The sequence below is a fragment of the Sciurus carolinensis genome, chromosome 6, assembly GCF_902686445.1.
Source record: "Sciurus carolinensis chromosome 6, mSciCar1.2, whole genome shotgun sequence".
NCBI lineage: Eukaryota > Metazoa > Chordata > Mammalia > Rodentia > Sciuridae > Sciurus > Sciurus carolinensis.
Genome location: NC_062218.1, coordinates 30935404 through 30949360, shown reverse-complemented (window position 1 = coordinate 30949360; position 13957 = coordinate 30935404). Strand labels below are relative to the sequence as shown.

The window sequence follows — 13957 nt, the reverse complement described above, 5'->3', positions numbered from 1 at the left end:
TTGGTCATAGCTTGGTATTTTACTTCATTTTACTATATGTCTTATTAAACCATATCATACCAATCTGAGGCCCCTTTTCTGTCTCCAGAAAAGAGAAAAAGGCAAAGCAAGAAGAGGTGAAAATCGAAGAAGAGTAAGTACAATATTTACTACATTGCTATAATCTATTGATTAATGTGAAATATGGTAAGAATCTTACTGATTTTGAATAACTGAAGACAGAAGAGCAGTGGGAGTATGGCATAGGATGTACTGTTAGAGGAGGAGAATTTTAATACTTTCACATACACATGCTAGGTGTCCTTTTACACTTGTTCTAAAATGTCATTAGTAATAATTTACTTCTTATTCAACATCAAGCAATTTCTCATTTACAGTATGTAGTCAGTATATATTTATTGAATGAATGAGTAAATTAATGTAGTCTTCCTACTGAAGTGGTTTGATTATTTTAAATTTGTTCATTTTTGTAATATGGCATTATTTTCATCTTATTTTTTTTAGTATTTGCTGAGGCAAACTAATCTCCTCCAGAAATAAAACACAAAAACTGAGAAAATCTATCATAGTTCCCATAAATTTTAATAATTGATTGTGTTTATACTGGTAAAATGAAGACTAACAAGAGACTTGTTAGTTGTCTTTGTATATTTTAGTGTATGTCATGTGAAGGGGAGACTCGTTCTTTGTTTCAGCAGGCATAACTAGAACCAAAGAGTAAAAGCTACAGGAGATAGATTTCGCCTCTGTATGAGAATTTCTGACTTCTGCAATTACCAAAATTGTAATAAGCTGCTCATACATAGAAAATGACATTATCTAGTTGGAGAGCTAAAAAACATCTTGCATAGCATTAGGTGACCTTAAATAGCCTGTTTAATCTAAGAATTTAATTAATAGAATCTCAGTTAATGTGATTTTACTACATTAAAGATAATTCTATGTGAATCATAGTCTAGTTATGCAACTTTAATTGTGCTATCAAAAATGACTTCAGGTCTCTAGCATTTATAGTGAATTTGAGTGAAAAAATTTTTAGTGTCTTAGTCACATTAATTTCATCGTTTTTCCATGGTCAATAAGCTTACTGAAATACTGTTTCAAATTTTAGTTAGAATAATAATTAACATAATCATAGCTAGCAAAAGTGTCTTTACGGCATACATTTTCTCTTGAATGTGTCTCTGTTTTCCTAAATAAACCTTTGTGTCTCTGAACAAAAAAGGTTTAAGTTTATAGAGGGTGGGTTTTAGAAAATCATGTAAAGATAAAAAACATTGACCTATGATTTTTTTTTTTTTAAGGTACTGAGGATTGAACTCAGGGTATTGTGCATACTAGGCAAAACTAGCACTTGGTCTCTGATTTTTAAAGGCACTATGACAATTATACTATTAGTAATGAATTTCTGAGAGAAAATAATTATGTTACCCTGCATGTAGAATCTTGATATTGATGAATTATTCTCTGTTCTTTTGTTATATATTTATTTATGTTTCTTTTCTAGGAATGGAAAGACGTTATGGACACAATAGAGAAGATTCCACTAGAAACAGAAATGTCCATCCTGACCCAAAAGAGTCAAATTTCTCAGATATCAATACCAATTGGTGTAAGTAGTTTATTTTCTAGTTTGCTTAAAAATATTTTTCTATGCTTACCTGCATAGAGACTGATAGTTAGGATGCCCTTCAGAAATATCTCTGTAGAATTATGAACATGTGTCTGCAGTGACTTTCCTTTTTCACATTCTTTAGTATATACAAGGAAGGGTAAACTCAAATATGCATTTTGATAGGGGAAGGAGAAACGGGGACATCAAATGAATACTGTAAGTATACTAACCTAAATATATAGCATTTATTCAAGGTGTTAGACAGGTACTTGTTTCTATTATTTACCTTGATTTTTTTCCTTTACTTTTCTGTTTGTAGATGTGGGCATTCCGTCAGTTTTATAGTTGTTTATTGGCTGACTCTTGTATTCAGGTACTTTCCATATATACACTGATACAAAGAAGATAAATTTCTTATCCTCAGGGTGCTTATAATTTAGCAAAGAATTGATACCAGGCAGAAGCCATCAGCCACTTGTATGGTTAAGAAAACTTTCCCATAGCACTAACACTGTACTGACATGAGGCAGAAACCATTTGCCCCTGGGAAGGTGCAAGAAATCTTTTTTGTCTAGGACCCTGTACTGTGTAGAAGGCAGTCTGTCACTGGGAGAGAGATGATGTTGCTGAAGGAGCCCTACCACTGAGGCCTCAGTGCGCAGAGATCTACCTAAGACTGAGGATTGAGCAGGAAAGCTGAACACCTTCTCCCACCCCGCAAGAAGTTTTATGCAACAGTAGGCTATGTGGGAGGAAAAGTACAGTCATGGGGAGAGACCCCTTCTGGGGCATAGGCACAAAGGGACTGCTGGAATGTGAAGGTGGAAAGGAATACTGGGAGAAATCATCAGACAACTTGAGGCCCTCCCAACATGAGGCAATGGCAGTCCATTGTGGGAGAAATGTGAAGTCTGTGGAGATTTAAGGGAACTAAAGAAACAACAAAGTCCAAACCCAGATTAACTACAGATTAAATGGATTCAATCCTACAACACTAAATAACTCATTCTGAGCACATAACAATTATTTAATCTAATTTCTACTTTCTTTTATACAAAATGTCTGACATTTAACCAAAATATGAGATATATAAGGAAGTAGAAAATATGAGCCATCTTATTAGTCAACATGCAGCTCAAATGTTGGAATAATCAGACTGTACAATGAATTTGTACATTAAAATATCTATTGGCAAGATTGGATAATGAATGAACAGAAGGGGGTGAGAATTTCTCCAGATAGATGAAAACTATATAAAAGGCAAATGGGAATGTTATCAATGGTTTTAAAGACAGACTTTGCAATATTGTAGATTTGTCATGAGAATTATTACGGAAGGGTGAACACCTGGTGGTGAAGGAACCCACCTACGGGACTGCAAAGAGAGTTCTGTCTTGGGAAAAAGGTTGTGTAATATAAAAATATTTCTGTAAACATTTGTCTGAACATTGAGGAATGAATGGTATTTATCTAGGTAGAGGGTTTTTTAATCAGAATGAGTGCAGGACTGAAAGAACCTTTAGAAGTATTCATGTTTTTCTCTGTGACTACAGCCTAAGCATAAGGTGGCTGATAAGAAAGGAAGCCACAGAGAAGTTGGGGGGAACAGACACTGTCATGCTCAAAAGTTTAGATTTTATCCCAAAGGTAAGATTTTAATCTGGGAAGAAGCTTGATAAAGATGAATTTGATGCCATGATTTTCAGAAAAGAAAATCATAAAAAATCTTTTTAGAGTCTGTTATAGTAATGCAATCAAGAAACTATGAGGGCCTAAAATAAGGCAGGGATGCTGGAAATGAAAAGAAAAGGGTTTATTTAAATGATATATAGGGTAGGATTAAGAAGAAGAGGGCTAAAGTTTTGGTTTAAAGCTAGGAAATGGAGGAATCTGTAAGAAATTTGAACTCTTAGTCACCGAGTAGAAGTTTATAGAATGGAAAGATCTGGGAGTATGGGAGAATGGTTAAGAGAGGAGGAGGATACAGTCTGTAAAAATAAATAAATTAATTAACTAATTAATTAAAAAAAAGAGAGGAGGAGGCACAAAACCTTACATGAATTAGAGAGAACCTGGAATGTGGTATTTAACCACTATTTGCTGAATGAATGAGAAATATAATGAAGGCTTGTATTTAGGGCTGAGTCTGAGATGACAAAAATGTAAGGTGTGGATAGTGTGTCTTCAGTTTTTAAAATGAACCATATTAGAAGTTGTTTGGTATCTACTTGGTTTATTTACAACAACATGGTGAGAATTTAAGTTGCTTATGTAGAAATCCCCATCTGTGAACTGGAAATGAGGCTCAATGGTAGACTGTCTGCCTGGCATGCAAGAAGCCCTGGTTTTGATTCCCTACTACTGCAAATAAATAATAAAGATACACAACAATACTTCATTGCTTTAAAAAAAAAATCTTCATCTATGTAGAAAAGGAAAAAGTAGTTCTATAGATCTGTACTGATTAGGATGATAACCATTAGCCACATGTGACCATTGAGCACTTGCAATGTGGCTAGCAACCCAGTTGATAACATTGTGAATATATTGGATTAAATTAAATATAATAAAGTTCATTTCACCTTTATATTTTACTTTTTTCATACAGTACTAGAAATTTCAAATTAAATATGGAACTCAGATTTTATTTTTTGCTGGCCAGTATCACCTATGTCCTTACCTCATGGGAAAAGACTAAGGCCTTTCTTCAAAAGCTTGAGTTGATTATGCTGTAAATTCCTAGCCAAAAATGAGATTCACTATGAAACCAACTGAAACTTGATTTGATAATGAATAATTTCACTACTAACAATACCATAGTTAAATAGTAATTCTGATCTGCCTCTCATCTTGGTCTAGCTACAAGGCTAGAGAAATTTTCCTTATTAATTCTATTATACTATTTGCAGTTTAAATCTGATTTTTAAAGAACCATGTCAGTTATCTTTTCTCATGTTATTTGTTTTCACAATCAAGATTCAGCTCCTTTATAATCTTTTTTTTTTCCCTGTGAGTCTATAGACTCTGACCCACAAATTAAAGATAATAGGAAAGTAGACATTTTTTTTCTTCTTTTGAGCAGCTTCCAAATATACCAGAGCTAATAATAAAACTGAAAGGGACCGAATAGAACTTCTCCAAGATGCAGAACCTTTGGATTTTAATGCAGAAACATTCACTGATGATCCTCTTGAATCTGAATCAGAAGGTAAGTTTTGACTGAGTCCTTTTGGCTCTAGCATTCCTCTGAAATTTTAGGAACATACTAACTTGACAAGGTTGAAAACAAGTAATAAATAAACATAAAAAGTACATAAATTGGGCTGGAATAGGTCATTTGCCTAATATGCGTGAGGTCCTGTTTTTGATACCAAGCAACACACACACACACACACACACACACACATACACACACATACACATGAAATATATATTTACTAGTAATAAAAAACATATTGGTAACCTTTGAAACATTTTTATAACTTGTAATGCTGTTATGTATTAAACATAGAGTATTCAATAGTGATAATGGAAATTGGTGTCTTCATATAATACGAGTATACAAGTGGTACTATGGACAAGTAAGAAAATTTGAAATATGTAGCAAAGAATTATAGCAACATTATATGTCCGTTTCTGACAATTTTATATATTAAGTATATTATATTTAGCCACATCTGCAAGATTATGTGCTGATGTCAGACACAATTCTAAGCACTTTAACAACATTTTATATTTGGTTTCAAATCCAATGATATTTCAATCCAGAGAGGCATAGTAGTAACTTGCCTAGTATCACACAGCTTATAAATGTCATCAGCATTCAAACTCTAGTACTTTTACTGCAGAAGCTGTTCTATAGCAAGTATTCTATGAGAAAAATAATAAAAGCAAAATGCCACATGCATAAAGAATTTACTATATTATTGCTTATAAATAGCAAAAACCTAGAATATTCTATTTATATTCAAAAATCGAGAGTGGTTATTAAATTGATTAATTTCCTGGATGTGTCTTACGTCCCTCCCCCATTTTTTTTATATCCTTCACTCTATCATACATGTATCTACATGTATGTATTATACAGCTCTAAGACAGTTGCTGGTTGATTTATAATTAAGTCCTTTTGGATAATATCCTTGGAAGGTAAGTTCCTGCTTTCAGTTACTGAATAGATTTTATAGTGCTTACCAATTATTTAGTCACTTCCTTTTAATGCATTCTGATTATTTTCTCTGTTTTATTATTTTTGATGCTTCCACTCATTTCTTTGTGTTCATCTTTCAGGTATCAACCTGGTGGACGATATCTCTCAATGTCTTCCAGCATAATATTTGATGATGTCTAAATTCTGGAAAAATGCAATGACTAATGAAGGTCAAAACCTAAGTTCAGTCTTTATGAACATCTCTGTGCCCCAGAATTTCCTCTGTACTCTCAGTGAAATGTCAGAACAACAAAAAAGGCACTGAGAATTAATTACATCTTATTGTAATCAATACTAGTTTATTGTTCACTGAATTAGAGTATCATCTTCTGTTAGGATTTATTACACCATTCCCTAAGAGTCTGCCTTAGAAGTATGGTTATAGTAGAAGGATTTAATTCATGATAGAGATTAGTGTATATTGAGAACATGTTGTCAGTTTGTTCCAGTTTACTTTTTTTCAGGAGAGTTATTTTAAAGGCCCAAGAAAGCCATAAGTCATACTAAATAATATTATACACTTTTATTATTGTGATTTGTATTTTGCTTTTTATAAAAAGTATGTTCAACCTGTATTTCCCAAAGAAATATAAATGAATGGAGACCTCAAATAATAACCATATTCTCAAAACCTATGTCTTAAGATAAGACTTGCTTATCAGACATAACTGAATGTAAAAAGCTCTTTTCAAGGCTGTGTGTAAATTAGTGGGAGTTTTTGCATGTATAACTAAAATTATAATTCAACTGATAGTATTAGTGTCTTTAGCATGTGTTCTCTAATCAGGTTATATAGTATTCTTTCAGTTCTTGTAGTAAATGGAATTTTTTATGCTTTTGGTATTCCTTTGTAAAAGAATTTCATTTCAGAGAGAAATTTTTACCTTTAACATTTAGCATATTGATTTCAGTGATGGTTATTCCATTGAAGGAGAAATCCTAAGCATTAATGGTGAATAGTTTTATTTTTTTAATAGCCAAAGAGTTCCACAAAATTCTCTAATATTTAAAGGTGCCTGTTTACACTTTTTGAAAAGAATAATCTGGTTATTCAAAGGTGAATCCCTTAAGAAATGAATTTAAAAATGAATCCATTTACTGTTATTGCTAGCACTTAAATTGTGGTCTATAGAAAATAGAAAACTGAATTAGAATGGAAATAGAAAAAAATAATAACTTGGTGGTTAAACACATTTATTATTTTAAATTGCTGTTTTAATCCTTTTGTTTAAGCCAGAGTTAGGTATTATATTCTTTTTTTTTAATTGTAAACAAATGGGATACATGTTGTTTCTCTGTTGTACATGGTGTAAAGGCATACCATTGTGTAATCATAAATTTACATAGGGTAATGCTGTTTGATTCATTCTGTTATTTTTTCCCTTCCCCCCACCCGTCCCACCCCTCTTTCCCTCTATACAGTCCTTCCTTCCTCCATTCTTGCCCCCCTCCCTAACCCTAACTCTAACCCTAACACTAACCCCTCCCACCCCCCATTATGTGTCATCATCCACTTACTAGCGATATCATTTGTCCTTTGTTTTTTGAGATGGCTTATCTCACTTAGCATGATATTCTCCAATTTCATCCATTTGCCTGCAAATGCCATAATTTTATCATTCTTTATGGCTGAGTAATATTCCATTGTATATATATACCACAGTTTCTTTATCCATTCATCAATTGAAGGACATCTAGGTTGGTTCCACAATCTGGTTATTGTGAACTGAGCAGCTATGAACATTGATGTGGCTGTATCTCTGTAGTATAGGTATTATATTCTAACGCATCATTGTTTATTGCAAAGTGAACCTGACTGAGTGCAACATGCTTGGCAGAGAAATTTTTGTGGCACTGAAATATTTGTAACTCTTACAAATTCCATGCTACATTGGATGACCAGGTCAAGTCTCAGTTTAACATCTATTATCCTTGTAATTATTACTTTTACTCTCAGGTATGTCCATTTGAAGATAAATTATGTGGTCATCCTAATAATGTGCTATTTCTTGAAGCTAATCTTATCCTGAATCATAAATTTAAAATTTTGACTTCTCTCTTTAATGAGTGTTATCATGTATTGTTTTAAAAACAGTTCTATGCAGGTACTGAAAGGAATAGTGCATCATTGTAATTATCTGATTTTTTTATCTTTGTGTTTTTATAATCTTGGAAATTTGACCCCCTTTAAAATAATTATCAATGGATAATTACTCTTGATTGAAGGTCATATAGGCTGCTCATTTGAGGACACCTATACCTTTTATTGTGATGTGTAGTCTGAGAGTAGTAGGCCAGAAACAGTGATAATTTAACATTACTTGTAATTTCAAAATTTACTTTAGGCAGATCATGTAACCTTTCAGTGCCTCAGTTTCTTCATTTGCAGAATGAAGATGACACCTGCTATGTATCTACAGATCTACCTCACAAAACTATTGTGAGGAAATTGAGTTGATGTTTATGTACTGGAATTTAGAAAGACAAACCAAGTTGTTAGCTCTGCTTTTTTTCTAGTGGTGCTTGAAGGTGTTGCATGGTGGAAATGATCTTCCAGAAAGAGGTCTGATTTCCTGTTATTACAGAGAAGACCACAAGTCCACAGAGCAAAAAACTCTTTTTGGACTAATTCATCTGAAATCCCATGAAAATTGTGTTTTATTATTTAGTATTGATCCACTTTGGAATATTTTTCCTAAGCATAATGTTGTTTCTCATCAGGTTTGTTCATGATATTCAGATGTTGTTGTACAAGTAGAAACAAAAAAGAGAAGAAATTATTCAATTACTTTTATACTACCTTTTGTAGTGTCCTAATGTAAATTGATAGGAATATATAAAGGAACGTTATATCTTTCCTGTAGTATTAAATTTTTTTCATTCTAATAATTGAAGCATATATACACCTATACTTTGCGGATAGTATATATCCAATTATAACTTTTAAGTTATTTTCAAAATAATTTATGGTTGTTTCAGTGATCCAGAGTACTCAAATTTTAAGGCAGAATTTATCTTAATAGGATTTTACATACAATCATATGCATAAGTTACTTTTGCTGGAAAAATTTGAGTTCAGAAGACAACGATTTAACCCCTGAAGACTGAGTTCATTTCTGGAGGTCTAGGTTAATATTTTTTAAGCCACTTTGAGTAGAAAACCCATAGTATTTGCAAATTTTTTTCTATTTCAAGAAGCTTATTAACATGTAATAGCATCTACTGCAAAAATACTGCTACTAAATTCATCTACATACAAAATTCACTTCTTGAAAAAAGTATTTCTGGTAATTACTTTTATTTTAGTGCACTGGGATTAAACCCAGTGCTCCATGCACACCAGGCAATGCTTTACCATTGAGGCACATCCGCAGTCCTCTGGCAATTACTTTTTTTTTTTTTTTGATAGGTAGATACATACCTTTATTTTATTTATTTATATGTGGTGCTGAGGATCTAACCCAGTGCCTCACAAGTGCTAAGTGAGCACTGCTCTGCTGAGCCAGAACCCCAGCCCCTGGCAATTACTTTTTGATGTCTTTCTTACATGTTAGTAAGTACCTGGTTTAGAATTTTCTAAATTAGTATTATTTTCTAGATAGTTATTGGGTAAGGTTATTCAACAAGCTGGTAATTCAAAGTAACCATTGCAGAAAGTAATTATAACTTGTGATTTTCATGAGTCCCCTGTAAGTTGCTCATTAACTTTTCTTTAATACTTAAATATCATGTTATCAATAGATTATTTTATAAAAAAACCAATTCTTAAGAGATAAAATTAAAATTGGCTATTAAAATTGGCTCTCTTACCAAATGAAAATAAGGACTTTAGTGTAATTGCATCACACAAGAGGCCCTCATTTCACAAAAGTTAGTAATAGCTAAATCAAAACATTAAAGGTTTTTGCTTTATGAAAAATAGATCAAAGAACTCAATAATTTAAACATTCAAAATAAATGCTACCAAGCAATTTGCTTTGGGTCTCTATTTTTGTTTAGATCATCAGTTCTAAAATTTAAGCAGAAGGTATACTCAAATTAACTGTGGTTAGGAAAGTCAACATGTGTTTTTTTAAAAGTATATTTTAGCATGTTAATGAAGATATTGCATTTTTCTTTAATAGCACACTTCTTTTTCATACCTTTAGTGAGTTTAGGGAATGTTCTTGATAATGTTTTGATTACCATATTAAAGGAAAAATAAACTCTCCATTACAATTCACACTGTTTAGTGAGGTTAAGTTTTGTACTTGAGATTTGAGTGGGAAAGTGTTTTTTTGCACTGAGACAAAATTTGTCCCTGAGAAATGTTAGTATAGTTGAACTCCAAAGTTTAATGGATCATATTATATTAAATCCTACATGTTAAGAAGTAAAATTATTTGGATTTTTGTCTTTCTTTTCTGCCTTATTATTCCATTCTGAGAATCTTTTTAGTATGACTTCAGTGTGCTGATAGATTTTTCTTCTATTTGTTTTGTGTATACAATTTTTTTTTTTTTTTTTTTTTTTTTTTTTTGGTATAAGCAGTACACGCAAAAGGAACTACTTCTGGGTTCGACCCTTAGTTCCAAAAAGACAAAAAAAAAAAAAAAAAGGAACTACTTCTGAGTATAAATTCCACTACTTGAAATAGTGAAACAGGTTTTGCTGGACAACTAAGCAACATCTGGCTGTAAATGTGAAGTATGCTGGCTCAGTGTGTTGTCTGTTAGGTACCAAGGAGAGCGCTTTAGTAAAATGAACTGCTTTCAGTATGTTTAGCATAAAAAAATGGATTTCCAAATTTAAAGACCCCAAAATTAAGAACCTTGTGACTTTTTTCATGAAAAGGAACTCACAAATAATATAAATCATAAAAATCTCCTTAGGAGAATTGAAACAATGTAAGAGGCCTTCTCGGATTCGAATTCCCCTTTCTGTAGGGTGCTTCCAACTCAGAGACTTTCAAGAGGATGGGAAGACCAGGCCGTGTCACCCACTTCCGCAGCTGCTAGAGCCAGGCCTCATGAGCCATTCCCCAGCAGGGCAGATGCTATCCTGACCTGTCCTTTCTACTGCAGAGGAAGCATTCTTTCTATGCTCAGCCTGGTTTAACTAAAAAATTTCCCCCCATTTTCAAAAGATTTGTCCATTGAGGTCAGCTGATGCCTTGTTCTAATTTTAAAATGTCTTAATAAAGTAAGACTATTGGTATATTCTCTTTTCATAGGTTTTCTAAAAGATATTTGTAATACATTCTTTGGGGGAAATTAGCTTTTTTTTTTTTTTTCCCCATAAAGCCTTTTGTTTTGTGGTGATCTTCATCTTAAATCATTTTGTAAAAGGAAAATTTTACTGTACTTGGTGCAAAAGAACAGAAAGAGTGGCTTACTATGGCAGACATATAAAATCATAATTTATTAAACTGTACAGCCCTGTTCAGAGTTGATATTGTTGACATAAATCTTATCAACCTACCCACTTACAGCTGTATTTATCAAAGAATGGTGGCTAGCATCTTCCCTACTTAGTATACCAAGTTGTAGGGGAGAGACTGTGTATTTATTTTTTAAAGCAATCCAATGGATTTGTTTTTGTCCATATTTTGAAACCAACTTGAAGGATTTTTCTCATTTTAGAATGTAGAGAATATATGTGGACCTGCTTTTTAAATTACTATAATCTAACATATATTTATAAATTATAGCTTTGAAAAATACAAAAGAGCTCTAATATTGATGTTATTACTTCAATGGTATTTAATTTTTATAAATGTTTTTGTAGGTAATTGTAGTGTTGCCTCCAAAATGTTTAGAACTATTTCTCAAATAAGTTCTGACCAGACCCATGTCCTTAGGATAATATTCTAAGCTTCAGTAGTTTAATGTGAATTTGAAATACTCCTACAATCTCTTCAGTGTGTTTTTATGTATACCAATATCCAAGCAAAGTATACCAAAAGCCTAATTTCAATGTTGCATTAATAAAGTGCTTGTTATTTTCCATCTTCTAATTCAGTTGATTAGATGAAATAAAAGATTGCATCTCATTATTATTTTTCAAAATATTCATTCACTGTGTTTCTTTTTGGTGCATGATGCCAAATTTAATTTTTATCAGCCATTTTTGCCTGATATGTAATGACAAATGTTTTCCTATCTGATCAGTGGGTGGTAGACTGAACTATTTTTCTCTGTAGATTCTCAGTATATTTTAAAAATGTATTTGGAAAAACTGCAAAGTGCTACCTGTAAGTAAGTTAGCATCATTGGCCTTATCTATGCATAATGTTTTCTCAGTTTGAATTTGATGGATTTATTGACTTGCAGCTCCTCTGTAGTATTGTAACTTATTGTGATGTAATGAATTTTTGAAATGTTTATATGATTAATTGTTAAAATATAGGAAATTATGTAGCTTTGCATGAAATAAACATTTCTTTCAGTCATGAAGAATTTTGCTGATTATTTGTGCATTTTATTTCACCTGAAATTAAGCTCTTTGAAGTAGATTCAGGCATCCTTTGTTCCTAACAAATTTATTCATAACAAATTTTAGAAATATTTTCAGTATATAAATAAACATATAATTTAGGTTCCACATTACTTTATCCCGTGTTTGTAATTAAAAGTGATTATAAAAAGTAAAGTAGAAGCCAATGGAATTGAAAACGGGAAAACAGTAGAAAAAGTTAACAAAACAAAAAGCTGGCTCTTTGAAAAGACCAATAAAAATGATAAAACTATAGCCAGCCTAACCAAGGAAAACAGAGTAGGTTGCTTCCTAAATGCAAAAAATGAATGATTGGAAATTGAAATTAAAAACAATAATGTTTAAATTGCTACCCCCATCCAATTCAGTAAATCTAACAAAATCTGTACAAGATCTATGAGAAAAAGCTACAAAAGAAATCAGAGAACTAAATATGAAGAAATAGTCCACATTCATGGATTGGGTCACTCATATTTCTAAATGTGAGTTCTTTCTATCTCCATCTATAGATTCAGTGTAATCCAATGTAAAATTCTATTTTGTGGACACTGGCAAATTGATTCTGAAATTTATTTGGAGAGCAAAAAACCTATAAGAGTCAACTCATTATTAAAAATAAACATCAGACGGCTAACAGTTCTGGCTTCAAGTCTAACTGATGCTACAGTAATTAAGACATTGTGGTTTTGGTGAAAGAACAGACAGAAGAAGGAACTGAATAGAAAGACCTGAAAATGGACCCACAAAAATGTATTCAATTAATGTATGACAGAGGACTAGGCCTAATTCAATGGAGAAAAGAGTCTTTTTAACAAACAATACTGAAACAACTGAACATCCATGTGCAAAAAAATTGATCTAGACACCAGTCTTATACCTTTCACAAAAATTAACTCAAGCCAGGAACAGTGGTGCACACCTGTAATCCCTTTGTCTTGGAGGCTGAGGCAGGAGACTTGCAAGATTGAGTTCAGCCTCAGAAATTTATTTTTGAGACCCTGTCTCAAAATAAAAAATTAAAATGTGGAGATGTAGCTCAGTGATAAAGTATCCCTGGGTTCAATCCCCAGTGCCATTAAAGCAACAACAAAATAAAACAAAAAATCCACAGAAAATCATGTGGAAAAACATGTAAAAGTACACCTGCAGGTGAGAAGATAAATAAGAACCTACAGTATGTGGAATTATCTTGGCTCACATTTGGGGGGGGAGTAGGACTTCCAATTTACCAAGAACCTGTGTCTAATTTATAATGATGAAAAATAATGATAAACTCATCTTATGGATCATGTCAAAGTTTTATAGTTGAGTGACCCTGTGAAAATAAGAAACATTTTTTTCTAGGTCAAAGTGTATCTTGGAAATCTTTGAGACCAATTTTTATCTATAGCTTGAGCCCAATGAATGAGAGTTTCTTAGGGTGGGCCACTTGAGAAATCATGTACTTAGCCTTACTACCTATATTTGCCAAATGAAACTAGTTCTTTGCAACTTTACATCTATGAAATCATAATGGTTGTGGACATCATTGCCTCAGGTCTTGAATGGAAAATGACCACTAGGAATTTTAGGAGTTGCAGGAAGTACAGATATAAATACATACCAACTGCCCACATGTAGACAATGCTATGCAAGAATCTATGCCTCTTTGTTCTGCTTTT

At 32.5% G+C, this 13957-nt stretch overlaps 1 protein-coding gene across 4 annotated transcripts in view; it reads left to right on the top strand.

Annotated features, from left to right (window-relative positions):
• Positions 1-7174, top strand: part of Lmbrd2 (LMBR1 domain containing 2) — a 48561-nt gene extending 41387 nt beyond the window's left edge. For 2 of the 4 annotated variants that reach the window (XR_007109116.1, XR_007109114.1), the window contains exons 15-18: positions 89-133; positions 1508-1612; positions 4698-4823; positions 5903-7174. Coding sequence is in view for 1 of the 4 variants with exons in the window: in XM_047555742.1 (XP_047411698.1) it covers positions 96-133; positions 228-235; positions 1518-1612; positions 4698-4827; positions 5903-5963 (332 nt within the window). In the remaining 3 variants the exon portion in view is untranslated. Of the gene's footprint in view, positions 1-88; positions 134-227; positions 236-1507; positions 1613-2190; positions 4596-4697; positions 4828-5902 lie in introns of those variants that run through there. The other 2 variants (XM_047555742.1, XR_007109115.1) reach the window with 2 other exon arrangements.
• Positions 7175-13957: the final 6783 nt, after the last annotated feature.